The sequence below is a fragment of the Sphaerodactylus townsendi genome, linkage group LG12, assembly GCF_021028975.2.
Source record: "Sphaerodactylus townsendi isolate TG3544 linkage group LG12, MPM_Stown_v2.3, whole genome shotgun sequence".
NCBI lineage: Eukaryota > Metazoa > Chordata > Lepidosauria > Squamata > Sphaerodactylidae > Sphaerodactylus > Sphaerodactylus townsendi.
In genome coordinates, this window is record NC_059436.1 from 23156659 (window position 1) to 23176681 (window position 20023).

The window sequence follows — 20023 nt, forward strand, 5'->3', positions numbered from 1 at the left end:
GACAGAATGCCATTGGGGTTCAGGGAATGGGCAAAATCTGCCCACAGTAAAAAAAGAAGAAGCCGTGTTGCTGTTGTTTTCAGGACTTAAGAATGTGCTCTTTTTGTCTGTTGTAAGCTGCTTGCTTCTCAAAGAGCATGTGCCTCAAACAAAGAAGAGGATGAAGAATTACGCTCGAATTGCATGCATGAGAAGCGTTTCTCAAGTGTGTATCATTAACAGCTGGCCTCTCTTTGTGGACAGAGGAGCTTCCCCCGTTCTAGGGAGATGTTGCTTGGTGTTGCAGAGCGAATGCAGGGGCCACCCGAGGTTGCTTTCTGAGATGTGTTTGCGGAGGCGTTGTCGAATGCACAGGTTTGCTTGCTTTGCGGCTGAACAGAGGCACAGGGTCTCCTATGGTTGGTTGGCCTTTGATCCGTCCAATTCAGTACATGCTGAATGCCAGTTTGGAATGATGAGTGGGAAGGGGACGTGCCCCCATCGCCGTTCCCTTGCTCTTCATGCCCCACCCATCCACCCACCCTTTTCTCAGATTTGGTTTTGCATGTGCATGGAATGAAGTGTGATGCATACAATGTATTTACTGAAACGGTGGGGAAAAGAACAACCTGTGTAAACTTTTTATTGCTCTTTTTGTGTGTGTGTGTGTTGTGTTTTATCTATCTGTTCTCTCCAGGCTTCGTGGACTCGGCCCGAGAAACAAGAGGTATAAGACTGCCAGACAAATAGCCAATCTTCTCTAGTTCTGTGCATATATATATATTTGTGTGTGTATGTATTTAAAGTATTGCAGATTAACAAATCTCTTCTAGCAGTAATCAAGCCTACTAAATCCAGTATTAATGGCACAACTGCATTAAGCTCAGCGATGCGCATTCAGCAGTAATAGAGCCCAGCTCTTTGCTGGTTGCACTAGAACATGCTTTGCTTCATAGCCCGTCTTCAAATGAGCAAGCACGGTGTCTTGGCAACAGGGCAGGCATTGCCAAGGATCCTACCGAGGGGCTTGGTAAAGTTCAACAAAGTCGTGATTTTTCAAGGAAAAGCGGGGGTGGGGGGGACACCATTTCCTTTGAATCTACAAGGTGAAAACTGTTTTCAAGGAAGGATTTTGACAGCTTCCAACAGACCTAGCATTTGGTTGGATTTTTTAAATGGTACCTGCGTCTGAGCTTTGCAGACCTCCGTCAGGCACCAGTGCCTGGAGCACAATACTTTAAAACTGAATCGTGCTGCGGTTCTCCTGCCAGCAGCTTGGTCAGGGCAGAGCTGGGGTTCACAGCCCGGTTCCAATTCACTTGTTTGCTCATACTCTCCTATTAGGTGCATTCTGAGTCTACTTTTTTTTTAAATGTTGCATCACATTCCATCTCAAGAAGCAATGCAATTACCTCTCTCAAAGTTAATGTGTACCCCAGAAAGGGTTTCTGTAGACCAAACCTAGGGATGAACTGGGGGATAAACCTCCATATTTTGCCAACCATCAGCCGAGCCACTGTGTCATGGAGAGGGGTCAGTTGTGTCTGGTGGACACTCATCTTGCGCACTTGTTTAGCAGCTTTTCAGACCTTTGTTAATTGATTTCCTGCCTTACAATCTTTCGGGGAAGATGAGAAGGGGAGCGTTACAATACTGACTAACCAGTTTACTTTTGGAGTTCAGTCAACAGCTTTCTTAAAACCAGGATTTTTCCACAGGTACTTGGATATGAATTGCATTCATGGGATGTGGATGGTTGCGTTGTTTTCAGTGAGAACTTGTCTCAGTTTTGATCATGTTACTTACGTTTGTGATGCGTATGGAGGAGTTTGGGATCTAAGAGGGGAAGTTGGTCCTCTCAGTCAGGTGATGGTTTGTGATGTTGAACAGCAACTTTTGGTGATAGCATCTTGCCTTCTTGGTGGCGAAGCTGTTTGATATTCTTCAGACTATGTTAACTTGTCATGGCCGAGGGAGCAGAGATTCCAGGGACAGGTGCATTTTTAGAACAACTTTGCAACAGGAAGACCAATGATGATAATTACGAGGGACAAACTGATCACTGATAACATCTCTGATAGCTGTTCATTGATTAATATAATGCACATCAAAGTAAGGGACTGAAACACACTTGGGATTAGAATAAAATTCGATTGGAGTTTTCCGTTATCCTGGGGAAAAAGGCTTTTTCAGCTTGTAACTAGTTACTGACGAGTTCCAAGTCTTTCCCATGAAGACCCAGACAAACATCATCCTTGTGAAGATCTTGATTGATTCCTATCCCCCCCTCCCCGCATCCAGTCCTCAACCACAGCAAAGAGGATGACGCTGTTTGAAAGGAGATCCCTGTGGGATGGGTTGTCCTCATTTCTGGGAGACAAAGGTGGACAAAGTAGACTTAGCCTAACCTGTAGGGGTACCTTTTCTTCTTGTTTGGGTCTTCTTATGCAAGGTGAGGAACAGGAAAGCCACAAAGAAGAAGTTGTCTGTTTGCACTGGGAAGTATGTCCGAGCTCACTTCATCAGAAGGTAGACAGTGGCCCTCGTGGCTTTCTGGTCACTATTGGTGGCTAGAATTCTTGCAAAGGCTTCCAGGCACTGATATGGTCTAGTAAGGCACTTTTTGAGCAAGAGGCCAATTGTCAGGATTGGTGGACTCAGATGAGGTATGTCATATCTCCTATAAGATGCTGCATTTCTGCTTTAGATGTGAAAGGAAGAGTCCATACATTTATCCATGACTCTACCTGTTAAAATGTAAAGTATGGGTGAAGATCTGTTTGGAAAGCTAAATTCTCCACTGGTTTGTTCCTTACAGCACTGTGCCCATTATTGGAAGCATTTTTCTTCCAACCTGGCTCACACTGAATCTCAGGGCTGGTCTAGGAGATGCGTAGAAGCCATGCAGCACTGAAAGAGGGTGGCGGGGTTTAGCACCTGCACCCTCCATTTTCTGTAAAAACAGCAACAACAAAAAACAAACAAAAAATCCCCTCCCTCTCTATGGCTCCATTCCTTGGCCCATTCACATACATGTTTTGTTTGGCCCTAAAGTGCAGTGGTGGGCCACAGGATTCTAGATTTTAAAAAGAAAAGGGGAAAAAAGAGAGCTCTCTAGACTGCAGTCCGCTCCTGTTCTTCATTGAGAAAATGATTGCTTCTTTAACATGCTTTATGCTGTAAACCTATTGGACATCAGAAGTGGTTGGTTTGACCTTCCATTCTCTGAAATGGGCCTCCTTTCCTTATTCTGAGAACTGGAATGAGTTTGCCTTTGTGGAGCAACTTTTAGCTGTTTAGGTCTCTCCAAAATACCCACAGTGTGCTTTTGTTGATGGTTGTGGTAACCTTGTAAAATCCTTTATACTGAGTTCCTAGCGCTCTCTCTCTCTCTCTCTCTCTCTCTGCAAGTTCCTAATATTCTCTTGCTTTCTCAGAGAAGGTAAATAATTGCTCCCCCCCAACACCCATTTCTTCCTTTGAAAACTTATCTTTGGGCTGGAAGGTTTCACATTTCTAAAGTCTGGCATCAGTCCAGTAATTCCTTCAAAGGGAGGCAAGGAGGAGGCCTGCCAAAGAGGATGAAGAAGAAAGGTGGGCAGTGGAGGAGAGGGTGAAAGACTAAAGCACAGGATGGGGTCAGATAGGGCCAAGAAAATATGGGGGTGTGTTGCAGCTAACCAAGATGTCCTCGATTGGAGTCCAGTAGCACCTTACAAACCAACAAGATTTTGGGATATAAGCTTTCAAGACTCAGATGGTATTGGATGAAGGGAGCTTGACTTTTGAAAGGTTATATACCTCCCCCCCCCCCACCCTCAGGTGCTACTGAATATGAATCTAGTTGTTCTACTGTAGACCAACATGGCTACCATCTGAAACTGATTGAGTTACATGCACTTCTTGCCTTCTTCACATGCCTCAGGAAGCTACTGGTGAATGGCACCTGGGTTGCCTGCCCCCCTCTTCCCCCCATTGCGTTCATAGTCTCATGGACTCTGTTTTGGAAACGCCATTTACACTGAAGTGATGGGCAAACTGGATTCCATGAATAAGTTTTGTTCTGGATGGTGTTTTCTCCGTATGGATTTTATTTTATCTGACACTTTTCTACATTTAATGGAACAGGGAAGGGGGGCATGAAATTATTCCACACGGGTCTTGCCTACCCCTCACCCTCCTGGGAATAGCAGCAAAGATTTATACCCCAGAGCCTCTTTTCCTTCTTCCAACTGTCCCCTTGGCAATGGCATCCAAGCCACTTGAGAATAGTTTCATCAGCATCTATTAGTCAAGGAAGCTCAATGGGCCCTCTATGTATGGCTTGAGGAAAAACTGGTCATTGGTTTCTTGTGAACTCCCTGGGACATGCGGCTGGAAGCATTTGCAGGCAGGGTTCTGGACTAGATGGAGCCGTGGCCTTATCCAGCAAAGAACTCCTTCCAAATGTCATGAGCACTAGCGGAAGGAAATTGGGGCTGTGCCTTTCAGGGGGAGCATGCTTGTATCACCCAGCACTGTGGTGCCAGCCAGCCAAACTGGATCCAAGGCCTTCTGTTGATCTGTACATACTTCTGGCTACACTGCATGGTGTCTGGCCCAGTTGCCCAGCAAGAGAGTATCTCAACTCCTTTTTCCACCCTCCCAGCGCTGTGTAGGATATGTGCTTGTGCTTTATGCCACAAAGAGGGCATTGCTGTTTCCCTGTGTTCCATCCCTGGTGTCTGAGAGAAGAAGGAATTAGCTGCTGAGATGCCCTTGGCCTGGCTTCCTCCCTTCACTGCTCTGTCCCCTCCCCCAAATTTTGTTTTTATCTGTTCACAGCCCGTCTACTAACTCCTACTTCCTTTTCCTGCCAGACCCAGGATGGGCGCATCGTGGTTCGTAGCCATGCGCGGGTGTCATCTTTGACACTAAAGGACATTCAGTACACAGATGCTGGGGAGTATATCTGCATAGCCAGCAACACCATCGGGCAGGATTCCCAAGCCATGTACCTGGAAGTTCAATGTAAGTGACATCACTACACTATTGGCCCCTCCATTGCAGGGAAATTAAAGCCCTCTTCCTTTTCCCAAACTCCAGAATGTTTTTTTGGGGAGGGGGGCTGGGGGGGGGGTGTCTTGAAAAGAGGTTGAAGGCACAGTTTGAGGGTGTGTATAATAACCATCACAAAGACTTTTGGCAAGAGAAAGTAGTGTATGTAAAATGCCGTAATCAGTGACTCAATTGCAAAACAATAATGTAAATAGCCACATAGAAAACAAAGCACATACCTTGACACAAGTCAAGGAAAAAAGTTTTTTAACCCAGGTCCAAAATCAGTGGCAGTCCAGAATAGACCTTTGGATAAGAAGAACTCAAGATGGGGCATGGACACAAAAGACACCGAGACCCATCTTCAGTTCTATTTACCCAAAGGTCTATTCTGGACTGCCACTGATTTTGGACCTGGGTTAAAAAACTTTTTTCCTTGACTTGTGTCAAGGTATTGCTTGTTATGTGTTTTTCTGTGATGTATAGTGGGCTGTTCTGTGGAATGTGTTTTGTTTCTAATGTGGCTATTTGGCTGTATTCTTATGCAATTGACTCACTAATTATAGCATTTAACACACACTCCTTTCTCTTGCCAAGAGCCTTTGTGTAGCAGGTTTTGTTTTGTTTCTGTCTCCTGTTTCGCTACACTTCCTTGTTTTTTTTTTAGATTGTTCCCTAGATTGTTCTCCCTTGCTCATTCCAAACCTGGTTCCCTTCCTCTTTCAGATGCCCCAAAGTTGCAGGGCCCTGTTGCAGTTTACACTTGGGAAGGCAACCAGGTGAACATCACCTGCGAGGTCTTTGCTTACCCCAGTGCTGTCATCTCATGGTTCCGGGACGGGCAGCTGCTCCCCAGTTCCAACTACAGCAACATCAGGATCTATAACACGCCGACTGCTAGCTACCTGGAGGTGAGTCCTGGCGGCTGGGAGAAAAGGTGGACGCTCCCTGCGGCTTTAATTTTGCTCTGAGTGTCTTTTTGATGTGTGTTTTGATGTGTAAACCACGTTGAATCTACAGTGGAAAAAGATCAGGGTAAAGATATTAAAGTTTACTGACCAATTGTAGCATGGAGGTTCCCATCTTACTTAAAACCCCTGTGCTTGCTCCCTCTGATGCCTCACTCTGTGGCCCTTTGTAGGTGACCCCGGATTCAGAGAATGATTTTGGGAACTACAACTGCACAGCAGTCAACCGGATTGGCCAGGAGTCCTCAGAATTCATTCTTGTTCAGGCAGGTGAGTTACACAGGTGGCCTTTTGAGAGACCACAACAACTACAGACTTTCACATGATTTAAGTAGAAGCCACTGTTCTGGACAGTGGTTCTCTGCTGGTTTTGGTTGAACACATTTCTAGATCTCCCTGGTAGATATCTCAGAACTCCCAAAGGTGCTTCTCAGAGTACTTTGAAAGCTCTCTCGGCTTTCCTTTAGTCGCTCAACTGACCACAAAAGATTCCACAGCACTGAATGGTTAATTCTCCCACCTGCTCTTGAAGTGAAATTAGAACTCTTCCTGTTATGTTGTCAAGACTCAGAAGTGAATCAACTCCTCTGGATATTCTGTAGGGAATGTTCCAGTCAGAATGTGCGCAGCCATTGGGTTCCTCTGCAGGGAACAGAATCAAAAGCAGCCGCATCTGACTCCTTAAAAACCAGCATGTCTGTGGCGGCACACACTTTTGTGTGCTTGAGCTCTGGATGCATGAAGGGAAATCTCAACGAGGATGATTTTTACAGCCAGAGAGAGGAAGGAAAGGCACACGTGGACCATGGATTCAGAACCTAGTTTGTGGTGTTTCTTTGCAAAGCACAGAAGCAGTTTGACAGCTGGTGATACAACAGCGACCTTGAGCAATTTAATGCTAGTAGAGACTGAGAACAGACCTGTTAAGTCCAGGCTAATGTGATCAGACCTGTACATGAATGCTAAGTCAGCTGCTTCCTGATGTGGTCACCTCTTCTGAATTCGGTGCTGTTTTCGAAGCACCTGAGCTCTCACATCTCCGTCTTACTACGGTTTCCTCTTCAAGTCTATTACTCCTACACATAAGGGTGGTGTGGAATTTCCAATCAGTCACTGATTTTCCTTCCTGACTTTTTTTCTTTCTGTCTCAGATACACCCTCTGCACCTTCCATTGACAGAGTGGAGCCCTACTCCAGCACAGCTCAAATTGAGTTTGATGAACCAGAGGCCACAGGTGGGGTGCCCATCCTCCGGTACAGGGCAGAGTGGAAAGCCCTGGGAGAGGAAGACTGGCATGGCAAGGTGTACGATGCCAAGGAAGGTAGGCAGAGGAGAACCAGGCTGTTTTTGGAGTACTGAGCTTTGCCAGTTCTTGGCTTGGGGGGCATTTGGGTTGAGAAATATTTTCTTCAATAGATAAAGGCAATTTTTTGGTTTATGTCCATATGGAAGTATACAGTTTTTAAGACATGGTGGTCCCAAACCAGTTAGGGTCCAGAAGCTAATTGGAAATCATTGTTAAGTGGAATAAGTCTGGGATGATATGGTCCCTACAACCCTCTTTAGTCAGAATTCTGTACCAGTTGAAGCTACTAGACACTTTTCAAGGGCAGCCCCACGTAAAGCACACTGATGTAGTCTACTCTAGGCATATAGCTGTGTATTACTGCCAGCCTGTTTATGAGTTACTGTTAGAGTATTCATGGTACAAGTCTTTGTACCAACGAAACTGGGCTGAAATGAATCTTTCGCTCTGTTTTGTTGAGAGCAACATAGAAGGAGACCATAGCAGCCTTCCGCTCGTGCTTGTAGCTCAATTCAAGACCAGTCAACCATGTTGGTGAGTGTAGAACAAAGTGTTTCTGATGGCAGATTGACCATTCCTCCTCTGTGTCCTACATTTCTGGAACAGCCAACATGGAAGGCATAATCACTGTTGTGGGCCTGAAGCCGGAGACCACCTATGCTATCCGACTGTCTGCCGTCAATGGCAAAGGTGTGGGTGAGATCAGCACTATCTCGGAATTCAAGACGCAACCAGTTCGTAAGTAAAAAAGTCGCTTGCCCACCTCTCTTCGCTGTCTACTTTCCTTTTTTTTCTCCCTGCCTTTCCACAGTATCCCTACCATGCATGGATGGAGCCCGTTCCACTCGCAGGTTGTGCTGCGCCCTTTCCAAAATGTCTCTCCAGTCTCCTCTGTTCTGGCTGGGCCGTAATATTCACCCAGCTTTTAGATTTTCTCTGTTCCAAGGGGGTCTCTCCTGCCACTGGTTTCAGAAGCAAAAGTACTGCTATTTACAGGCTTCCGTTGCCTTTTTCAAAAATGGTTCCTGAGTCTTTGTTAAGCCCAAATGATGTCGGGCTCATGAATGGGAGGGTGTGTGTGTGTGGCAGAGGCAGGCTACGTGGCGCAGGTGTAAGATTGCCAGCAGGTGAAGGAAGCTGAGGTCCCAGCTTTGTTGAACCTTGAGTGTCTTGATCGCTCACACTCAGGTGAGGACCTCGCTTGGGTATCGTGAAGTTCTCACCTTGCCTGGGCAAGCCAACATGTCTCTTCACCCTCAGTCAATTTCCATTATGCATAGACAAAGACATTGTGTAGAATTCTCCCTCTGAAACGCTGCTGGACCGTGCAGTGAAACTTTATCTGCCTGGAGAAAGAGTGGCAAATCGTTCAAACCAGCACGCCACCAAGGTGTGTCTGCTGCACATGAGGTCAGGAGGGGGGGTAGGGGGGTGGGACTTGAGCTCCCTCTTCCTGTTTTCCTGATATCGTTTGTGTGCTGCCAGCCTCTCTCCAGAGATGGGTGAAGCATGGAGGGGAAAAATTTGGAGCCAGGTCTGAGTGGGTGCCTTGATACCATCCTGCTTCCCAAGGGAGTGGAAGGGGGCATGCTTCTCTCATGATTAGAGTGCTTTATCCTCCAATTTTTTTCCAGCATGGTGTAGCGGTTAAGAGCAGGTGGACTGTAATTTGGACAACTGGGTTTGATTCCCCACTCTCCACATGAGCGGTGGAGTCTTATCTGGTGAATCAGATTTGTTTCCCCACTCCTACATTCCTTGTTGTCCAGTCACAGTCCGACTAGGCCAGTCATAGTTCTCTGAGAACTCTCTCAGCCCCACCTGCCTCACCAGGTGTCTGTTGTGGGGAGAGGAAGGGAAAGGAGTTTGTAAGCCACTTAGAGACTCCTTACAGGAGAGAAAGTTGGGGTATAAATTCAAACTCCTCCTCTTCCTCCTCCTCTTCTTCTTCTTTACATAGGGAATAGTGAGTACTGAGCAGTTGCTAGTCCTGCTTGGTTTACGACTTCTTTGGTAGATTTGGGTCCAGTAGCATCTTAGAAACCAGCAAGATTCTGGGAGTGTCAGCTTTTGAAAGTCAAATCTCCCTTCCTTCATCAAATACAAGTAGGAATGGTGACTGCTGATCCCAGTCAGAAGGTAAGATCTCGATTCCTACTGGTGACTGACAAAGAGAGCCTTGACTTTCAAAACTTCATATCATGAAAATCTCGTTGGTCTCTAAAGTGCTACTGAACTTAAATCTAGCAGTTCTACTATAAACCAACATGGCTACCTTCTGAAAATAACTTTCTGGTAGAAATCAAACTGTGTGAGATAAAACCTGACTGTGTTGCATCCAATACGAGGAATGTTGATCTTGGTTGAGCACCCAGGTGTCTTGAACCTTCCTCAGCTTGACTTGAGCCTGTTGCCAACCTCCTCATGTTCATACAGTGTTCTTTCCTCCCCTTTTGATTACTTTGACCTGGTATTCCCTGCATAGTATTTTGCGCCTGGAAAAGCACAAACATAAAGTTGTTCAGTGCAGCAACTTTCTCTCCCTGTGGATGGCGTTGCAGCCAAAACCTCTGTTCTTTCCCCACCTTCCATGTTTCCCTCAGCATAAACTGGGTGGCTTAGGACTGTGACATCACTAGTCTTGGTGTTCCTGTTCAATGCTCCAATAAGACACTTCCTCTTTCCTCTTCCTGTGACCGCTTGTTCTGGGAAGTCTAAAAATCAAACCTCGCTACCTGCCTCCCTGGAAAGTCTGCCCGAGTGTGAGGCTCTCTCAATTGTTTGTTTTAAATTTCCAGCGCCTTGTTCAATCGCCTCTTTTTTCATCTCTGTTACATCTTTTCTTTTTTGGGGTGTGTGCCTTTTCTTTTCATCCGTGTTCCAACCATGGGCAACCGCAGGCACTCCACCGCCACGTAAGTGCTTCTGAATTTCTTTTCCCTGGAGTGCTGTTCCCCCTAACATTGAATGTAGATCTAGCCCTTTTTAAAACTTAGCATCTCTCTCTTTTTTCTTCTTCCTTCATGTCATACTTTCCTTTTCATTCTTGGGAAGGGGCTGGGGTAGCTGGTAAACTCATGCATCTCCTAAATTAACTGATTCTAGAGTAGCTGCTCTGTTTTCCAGTTAACATTATCATTTGTAGACCTTATTTGGGCGGGGGCCTTTTGCCTCCACATCTCCAAAGCATGCAGTCCTGTTTGTTTCTGCATGTGTGCTTATTTCCCTCGTAGTGACCTCCCTATGGCTGGAGTAGGCAGTTTCTGGCCCACAAGGCTGCCTTTAACCAGTGAAGGCTTTTCACTGTCCCAGTCCCCCTGTGCTTCCTGATGGTGACTTACCTGTAAGCTCAGGTGTCCCCGAAGAAGAAAATCCAGTCCAGAAAGGACCTTGACAGATATCATCCAGCCTGGGGGTGAGAGACGTCTCTCATTGCCAGCTCCTGTTTTAGACTGCAAAGGCTCTTTCCCATTGTCAACACAGAAGAAAACAACAACTTTTAAGCTGATTTGAAAAATGTGGGGGGGGGGCATTTTAATTTTCCTTTTAATTCTAACTTAGATGGTTGCACAAACCTCTGAAATGAAAGATGTGAACAAACAACCTACTAAATAAAAATTACTTGTTGCTGCTCATCCTGCTGTTCAATTTAGTATTAAGTGAGTTTTTCACCTTCCAGATTTCATGATTTCAAGAAAAGCCGGACATGTTTATTTGGGAGCCGTTTAATATTGAGTTGCAGTCAGGTTTTGTATAGAGTTGCCCATCAGACTGAGATTCATGCAAGTCCAAATCTGTGCTATGTCCTCAAAGCCTCCAAATGCTGCTCTGTCCCTCAAGCTATTCTTTTTTCCCAGTTCCAAACCACCACAACAACATCTGGGCCAGGCTAGGGTTTCCATGAAGCTACCTCTCTGTGAAAGTGTGAAAGCCACTCTCAGTGAAAGATGACATTGAGAAAAGTGGCCGATCTAGCAGTTCCATGACGCTACCATTCTATGGTAGAGTGACACTCAATGGTAGAGTGACATTCTATGGTAGAGGTTCACTCAATGAAAGATGGCGCTGAGAAAACTGGCCAGTTTAGCAGCTTCATGAGGCTACCACTCTATGGAACAGTTACAGGCACACTCAGTGAAAGATATCTCTAAGAAAACTGGCCAGTCTTACAGTTTCATGAGACTACCACTCTATGGAAGAGTGACAGGCGTGCACAGTGAAACCTCACTGAGAAAATGTATGAGTCTAGCAGTTCCATGAGGCTATCACTCTATGGTAAGATCTTCAAGCATTGTGCAACATCCTTGCAACTTCAGTGTAACTGTGCAAGTTGGTGCCATTGGTAGCCGCATAGGCAAGGCAGGGAGCAGAGCAAATATTTTGGAGTACAGCAAGGACTGAGAAGTTGTGTGACCTGACCATAGTTGTGAGCTGGTGGATGCACCCGTTCGCTGTCATGCCAAGGTGCCTGTTGTGGTAATATACAAATATTCTAATAAAAGCACGTCTCTTTTGATGGCCAGTTTGTGTGGCCTTGGCTTCAGTGTATCCCACCCCCCTTATCTGGGGATATAAATTACAGCCCCCCTAAATTAATGAGGTTGTAGGGTGACTCAGTGGGGGCTTTTTAGCCAGCTGGCTGACGGAGAGTCATTTGCCCTGTAAACTGGCTGTCCAGCGCAGCCAAGTCTGAAAGTAATGAATTAATAGCAACCCATTTTCAACTGACTGGGCAGTTTGTACCGCTTAAAACTGGTAAATGCAAGTCAGCACTGTCGCGGATGGAGATGGAGACAGTATTTCATGGGGGTTCTGGAAAGGGTTTGTGGGGTGTGCCCTTTGTGAGGGGGTTGTAAGAAAGCAAGGCTATTTCCAGTGGGTCACAGAAGCCTGGGTTTCCAAGCGCCATTTCTGCTTCAAAACCAACTTAATCGGGGGGAAAAGAAATAAGGTACCTGCTGTCAAAACATTGCCAGATGGGCAACATGAAGCATTATGCTTCATTAAGAAGCTACTGATTGCAGTTTTCACAGAGCATGGAAGAGAAAGGTTGAAAAGATGATGCCGGGAGACATTTCGTCTCTAAATCTTTTCCCCTCATCATTGAGCTGATAACCTTTTGCATTTAATTGCCTGCATGTTGTTTCTTAATTTTGATGAGTTGCTGGGAAGAATTTTTTTTAATGAGATACAGAAAATGGGTTTGAGCACCAGAGACCTCAAAATAGACATTCTCTGCTTTGAAGCGGCTGATTACAATTTGTCTTCCCTTGGAAAGCCTGCAGGAGTATTCAGATCGCCTAGTGTAGCTACCAAATCCCACCCAAAGGATCATTTTGAAACCGTGTTCTAAAGAAACATTGGTTTTAAGCATAAGCACAATTTATTTCTTCTTAAAATTTTAAACATTTATATCCCACTGCATTGAAGTTGGCTAACAAAACAACAAGTTGCAAGTTCTGCTTTTTCTAAGCATTGGAAGCATTTTGCATATGTTACCTCCATCCTCCTGACCTGGTTGTGCCAGGCTAGATCAGTCTCTTCATATCTTAGAAGCTAAGCAGGGTCCATCCTGGTTTGGGAAGATGGGAATTCCTGGGATGGGAAGACCACCAAGAAAGTTCAGGATTGCTATATGCAGAAGCAAGCTGACCATCTGATCTAGATGGTCAAGACTAGCCTGAGCTTATCTGACCTTGGAAGCTAAGCATGGCTAGTCCTGGTCAGTACTTGGATGAACGACCACCAGGGAAATCCAGGGTTGGTATGCAGAGGCAGGCAATGGGAAACCATCTCTGTGCATCTCTTTGCCTGATCTTCATAGATCTTGGAAGCTAAGTGGTTCAGCCCTGGTTAGTACTGGAAAGGGAGCCCACCAAGGAAGTCCGGGTTGCTACGGGGAGGCTGGCAGTGGCAAACTACCCATTTGTCTCTTGCCTTGACAACCTTACAGGGTTGCCATAAGTTGTCTGCGACCTAACAACACTTCCTATCACCCCCATCCATGAAGTCCATCAAAGCTTTCTGAGCTTATTTGCCACGTTGTGGTAGTGAGTTTGACGAGTTCATGATGTTTTCTTTGAAGAAATGGGTCTGTCTGTCCTGAATCTGTCCAGCTGATGGGGGCTGGTGGTTTACTGGAGACTGCTTCTGTGGCTGAAATGAACCAGAAGGTCCTGATGGCTCACAGCTCAGTCTCTCAAGACCACACCAGTTCAGTTCTTTCCTGTCAGGATGTACAGATGTAGCAAGCCGAAGTGGGAATTTAACATAGTGCTGCTTGTCTCAACGGTTGGCAGAGGCAACCTGGGAGGAGGTCAAGCATGCCCTAGCTCTGTCATATTCATCCCAGTAGGCAGCCTTGTAAGAGAATCCATAGCCCTGCCCTTCCTCACATTGGTTATATAACTTTTCTTTTTGTGGATTCATTGACTAAGTAACTTTGTTTGGAGATGGCCAAGCCAGGGTTGCTTTTTGAAGGAGGTTGGTGGGCCATTGGCATCATGTGCCTTCAGGACTGTGGTGGTCTCAGTTGGATTCTTTGGTTCCACACTAACACTTGAGTCATTGGCAGCTCATAATGAACCTGCATTTATCAGCAGTCACTGTGTAGTTTCATCTTTCCTTCAGAGACCACCAACTTCTGACCCTGATGCCCCAAAGGCTTCTGCCACGGCCAGATGTTGGCTGTCAACACTTGGTTAACATCAGTGGAATCTTTTCTGCATCCTGGGTGTATATTCTGCTGCAGCCACTGCTGCGGGCTCATCCAGTTGCACCTGTCTCCCCTGCCTTCTATATTCCTTCGTAATTTATCTTCATGCCAGGCTTCACCTTTACGTGTCCTATCTGTCCTTCGTGTTTCCATAGCAACCCAGCATCCTGCTGAATCCAAAAGCACGGAGCCAGCCAGTGAGTAGTAGCAAGGTTTCCTGTCTGTCCTCTCTTCCTGGCACGGCCCCACCTTCCTCTTCTCCACCCTTCAGCCCCCAGCCTCACACACACTGTTTCCAATCTGTGTATTACTGGGGACAATGTTCAGCAACCCTTGCTCTTCACGCGACGGTCGTTCTGTTGGTGCAGTCTAGCATGAGTGGATGTGAGTTGAGAAAGGCCTCGTGCCTGTTCCCATCCCTGCATGTCTCCCTTCCCGTTCCTGAGCTTGCATTGCGAAGTGCAGATAATATTGGGTTTTGCCGTGGAATCTTCTGAAACTGCCAGAACATAACATCTAATATCTAAATTTAAACCACTCCCAAACATAGTGCTATACCCTTTTTCTAAGTCATACCCGTTCTCTTTCTTAAATACCCAGCTGGTGTGATTCAGCTACTGCACAGATGAACATTCAGATTAGGTTTTGAAGTGAGCAGAATAAACTTGAGAAACTTCAAAGTCCAGTGAACTCCGAGTCCCATAGGCCGATTCTGCCTGTAAATGAAGCAAATAGCATCAACTGGCCCAGGTGGAGCAGCAGGGGAAAAGAAGTCCGTGACGTTTCAGGCAGGGGCTCTGCATGGGTTCTGGTTTGCTCCAAATGCCCTCTTTAAACATCCTTGACATGTGTAAAGCAAAATTCTCCCTTGAAGATGGACAGTCAGAAGAGCAAGGTGCTTTTGGCAGAACCTGCCCCATCTAAAATCCTCGGCCCCTGCAGTCTTGTTCTTGAGGATACGTCTTGAGGCTTGTACGACTATTTGGATAACACTCCTCTGCTTGCTTTGCATTAATCTAACCCAGAATTTGCCTTTGTGTATGGTGTGTTCTACACAGAACTCAGTTTGTTTGATGTATATCCAGATGTCTGATTATTAGAATATTAAAAACGCACACAGCCCTTCTGGGAGGAGGGGTCTGTTCTGAGGCATGTTGCTGTCTCGCCAGGGCTCTGTCAGCCTGCAAATCATTGTGTGGAACAACTGGGTATCTGCTTGAGATCAGAGGTAGTAAGGGTAATGTCTGACTCCTCTGGTACACCATGCTCAGAATTCTAATTTTCTGTATTTTTGAAGCCGGCAGTGGTTTTGTGCTGCAAAGAGAGATCTCTCTGCATGTTTACAGTCAGTTTCTTCCATGCAGGGCAGATTCAGGAGTCTTGACTGCAAAGGTTTGCCCTTCTATGTCAGACATGAGTCTGGTCCAACTTAACAGTTGGTGGGCAGAAGGCTAGGGAAGCAAACGTGCCAGGGAATTCCTTTTCTATGTGGAAGCAGATCGAGCATGTCCAGATCTACCAGCTCATTGGTTTGCAAGTTTTTTCCATGGGGCAGATGGGACTTGATCCCTTGCAAAAATGCCCTCATAGGCTCATTCCGCACACGCAGAATAATGCACTTTCAAACTGCTTTCAGTGCTCTTTGAAGCTGTGCGGAATGGCAAAATCCACTTGCAAACATTTGGGAAAGTGGCTTGAAAACGCATTATTTTGCGTGTGCGGAAGGGGCCATAATCTTTTCAGGAAAGGCATGATTTAAAACAATTTAGGGTGTCTTGGATGACGTTAAAACATTTGCTATTTAAGTCAACAAGTGATAAAAGAAGCCAGAATGATAACATGCTGGATGCTTGTTCCTTCGAATATTGTTTCGGTAAAGAAAATTTACAGGGTTTTTTTGTTTTTTTAAGTCCTGGAAATTTGGATCCAGATATTGCTCAACCTGCAGGAAATCCACTTGCTTGAGTTAGGGAAACAACACAAGAACAGAAAGCCTAGCCCCCTATGCCATAGCTGTTGTACTGGCCCATCCTGAATATGTTTACTTGAAAATCCTATTGTTTTCAGTGGCTCTTATTCTAGGGAGGTATTATTTCTCTAGTAATGCTGAATAAGGTGCATGGGCCAAGATTTTAGAAGAACTTTGGGTGTGAGGTAGAAGTAGGGGTACAGGTGTTCTGACAGAATTCCCCTCCCCCCCATCAGTTATTCCGCCACAATCATAAAGTAGCTGAAAGATTTAAAAAGGGGTCTGTTAAGGGATTCCCTAGTCACCCCTTGTTAAGGGATTCCCCAGCAAAGAGCTCTAAAATTCCCTTTCAGCCTCTTCAGATGTGTTTTGGAACATGCTGAATCTTGGCCATTGTGATGAATGCCAATATCAGGGAAAGCCTGAGATATTGCCTCAAATCCCCAGTGAGAAAATTATTTAGAATCCCTTCAGATATGGTGCCTGCTCAAATTGCCTCATGGTAGAGCCAGTCCGGATTGGGTTAAAAGGCATCCCTGGTTGGAAGGCAGGCAGGAAGGAAGGAAGGAAGGCTGTTATTTTGGGCCTCCCGTGTCCTGATTTTTCTTTAAGCATGGGATTATTATTTCTCAGAGACATGGATTACAGAAACAGATAGTGTCAAACTGACACGCCTTTTGGGAGATCTGCAAGTGATTCCCTGATTTTCCCCTTCCATTTTGCTTACTTGAGAGCAACTCTTGAGGTGCGAAAGGTGCATTCAGACGGCGTGGGGGTGGAAGTTGTACGAATTTGAACTCCCAGCCCACTTTCTTAATGCTAGCAAAGTATAATTGTGAACCAGTCCCAAGCTGTCAGCAAGCGCAGGAAGAATTTGAGGGTCAGTTGAGTGTGGTTCTGAATTAATAAGAAAATACTCAAGACTTGGGGGGGGTGGGTCTCTTAGATCACAGACAGCTTCTCTTCCACCACCTTTTTATTGATACCCTAAACAGCAGTATCCTGTTGGGCCTGAACATTTTGGGGCTCCTGTCACCCCATCACTTATCCTTCCTCCCCTCTTCCAGTGATGCCTCCGCAGAGTTCTGACCAGAATAGCTTTGGGACATTGTGGGGTGGCCTTCAGGACTCAGGATTAAATGGGTCGGGGCTCATTTAATCACTTGAAATGTTTTCTCTTCTTCATTATGCATGCATCGCGTTACGCGTACATTGCTTTTGCTTCACAGCCTACGTTTTTGGGATTGAGTGCCCAAATAAATGAGCATCGAGTAACCCCTTCAGTGCCATGAGCTGAGTTTCACATAGACCAGAAGTGACGGTATCGGGAGCTCAGCTGACCTTCAAGCCAAACAGAAGTGACTGCCCCCCCTTCCCCTCCCAGATTGCCAGGAGATCTTCTGGAACGGCAACTGATATTTAGACAACAAAGATCAGTTTCTCTGGAGCAAATGGCTGCTTTGGAGGGTTGATGCTGTGGAATGAAACATTGTTGAGCCCCCTCTCCGTCCTAAGCTCCACTTTCCCCAGGCTGCACTCCAAAATCTCCAAGTATTTCCCAGTGCCTGATTGGCAGCCTTATCTGGAGATTTCCCCACATTACGACTGACCCCCAGACCACAGAGATCAGTTCCCCTGGAGGAAACGGCAGCTTTGGAGTGTGGACTCCCTGCTAAGGTCCCTCCCTCCCCTAGAGTCCACGCCCAAATCTCCAGGAATTGCCCAATCCTCCCCCAAAGACCTTGGTAATCTGTGGGGGGAAGAGTGGGAGACAATAAGCCCTGAGCTTGTGGCCTCGGGTCACATGACTTGCTCCACCTGGCATCTTCGCCCTGGGCTTCTCCGTCCCTTTGAATTGACCCTGGTTCTAGTTGGGCCATGTGGTGTTTCCTGCACCCTGCCTGGTACTTCTTCTTAGACCAAAACTAATTCTGTTGTGACTTCTTTCTCTCCTGACTAGGAACCTGCGCAGCCAGGGGGTGTGTGTGTGTTTGTCTGTTTGCTTGCTTTCCTGTCCCTATAGAAAGAAGAAATCGGAGGCAGCAAGATCCATTTGCAGTCAATCCCAAAGGCGAATGTTCGTTTTGGTGGCTCCTTTCGGTTGGGCGAGTCACGTCTAAATAACTGATGTTTCCTCTTTGCTCTGTTTTGCTTTTCCTTCGCAGTGCTCCGGATGCCATCGGTTGTTTGATTTCAGGAAGATTCTTTCCCCTCCTGTCAATAATGTTCTTCTCTTTCTTTGGCTCAGTGTTAATTCCTGCGCTGCCCCACGGCCCTGCCTAACAGCCCAGCCTCTCGCTGTAGTCACTTGTGGCTTCTCTTTGTTTAATAATATTCTTGTGTTTGCAGGCTGTTTTTTTTACTGTCCCCCCCTCCTGCCCCCTCCCCAATGTTTCTCTTGATACCGAGTGGCTAATTTAATTTTGTTTAGACTTTAATTTAATCTGTGAATGTTGTTGATTCGTTTGCCCTTGCCCATTGCTTACATCAGTTTTTTAATTTCTTTTGTATTTTTCATGTGACCTCCTCCACTTTCCTTTCAACCAATCATGTGCGTGCGTATCATGTGACCTTTGTCATGTGGCTTGCATGGTGCTGCTGATGTCGTCCACGCTGGCGAACAGAAGGTAAAAATCGCAAAACAAAACACAGGTTTGTTCTGATTGGTTGGCAAGTTCTGCACAGCACAAAACAAGACCAAATCCCACATACCAGCCACTCATGCACTAGAAACCACTCAGAAATTTTCTTGGTTAATTTTTTTTCCTTTTCAGGATTTTTGCTCAGTACATTTTATCTGCATGAAAAAATGTTAAAGAACATCTTGTTATCTTTCTGCTGAGGTGGCAAGATAACAGGGGGAAAATGTCAGCACCGTTTGCTTCTCTTAATGTTGGGGGACTCCTGAAATTTTGTGTGTACTTCTCAGATGGTTTCTGTGTACACCCAAATGGAAAGTATGAATGTGATTAACACACAAATCATATAGGAGCACTAATTAGGGGGCCAAGATTAGTTCCAGCCCATGAGTGAGCATACACTTGGAGCCAACCTCAGCTCTTGTGAATTGCTCCTCAGACCAACCAACAGTCTGCACAGAAGAAATTTGGGGAACTTGCAACTGGGCTTAGCCCATCAGGCCGTTCTTAGCCTACTGGTGTGAAGGAGGACGGCTTCAGTGTGGAAAGGGCTGCACTTAGTGAATTTGCTTGTAGAGTTCTCCTCTTGTGGAAGACACAGTTGCCCTGTCCTTTCCTGGTGCAACATTTCAGGCAAGACAGATGGATTTCAGAGGGTGAAATTAAATATGCTTGAGGCAGATTGCTGATGACAATGGCATCCCTTGGTCAAATCCTTTCCTTTCTCCCCAGAAGCAGTAGCAAACACAGCCATGTGACTCCTCTACCAGCAGCGGCCAGTTAAGTTCAGCAGTCAGTTCTGACTGCGGGTTCAAGGGCCTCACAGGGGGTTTGACTTCCTAAAATGGCACCTGGGGCAAGCACAGGACAGCCTTCCCCATCCTGGATGCCACTTGGACAGGTCACATGAGGGTTTGAATGCTGAACTGGTCAGTAGGGGCTCACCCCGTCCCCCACGTGGAGTTCAGAGCAGAGCAGGCCTGTTCAGCTCTGGGCTCAGTTTGGCCGTGTCCAGCTTCAAATTGCAGGCTTTGAGCCTGCAGATTAAAGCTCAGCCCAAGCGGTGCTGAGCTGAGTGGTGCTTGAGGTGAGTTTGGAGGGCAGAGCCAACAGTATAAAGCTGGAGCCAGTCAGCTCCACTTCGCAGTTCAATCTTGGCTCAACATGGCTTGGGTCGAGCTAAAACTGCAGGCTCAAAGTTCAAAACCTGTCAAGCCAAGCCCAGCATCTAACAGACCCAATTTGCTGCAAACTCCATGTGAAGTTCGGGGCGAGCCAAGCCCATCCTGCCCGGCTCAGTGTTCAGCTCCACCCTCCTCCAAAGGGAGTGTTGATTCTCTGAAGCTCATATCCCCAAAAACTTTCTGGTCTGCCAGGTGCAACTGGATTCTAATCTGGCTCTAATCTCC

The 20023-nt window shown here is 46.2% G+C and overlaps 1 protein-coding gene across 22 annotated transcripts in view; it reads left to right on the forward strand.

Annotated features, from left to right (window-relative positions):
- Positions 1-20023, forward strand: part of NCAM1 (neural cell adhesion molecule 1) — a 203785-nt gene that overhangs the window by 144655 nt on the left and 39107 nt on the right. For 3 of the 22 annotated variants that reach the window (XM_048512443.1, XM_048512453.1, XM_048512456.1), the window contains exons 9-17: positions 677-706; positions 4839-4989; positions 5743-5927; positions 6158-6254; positions 7136-7306; positions 7898-8029; positions 10192-10206; positions 14162-14203; positions 18600-18602. In XM_048512443.1, the coding sequence (XP_048368400.1) occupies positions 677-706; positions 4839-4989; positions 5743-5927; positions 6158-6254; positions 7136-7306; positions 7898-8029; positions 10192-10206; positions 14162-14203; positions 18600-18602 (826 nt within the window). Of the gene's footprint in view, positions 1-676; positions 707-4838; positions 4990-5742; positions 5928-6157; positions 6255-7135; positions 7307-7897; positions 8030-9427; positions 9431-10191; positions 10207-13461; positions 13465-14161; positions 14204-18599; positions 18603-20023 lie in introns of all 22 variants that reach the window. The other 19 variants (XM_048512446.1, XM_048512458.1, XM_048512462.1 and 16 more) reach the window with 8 other exon arrangements.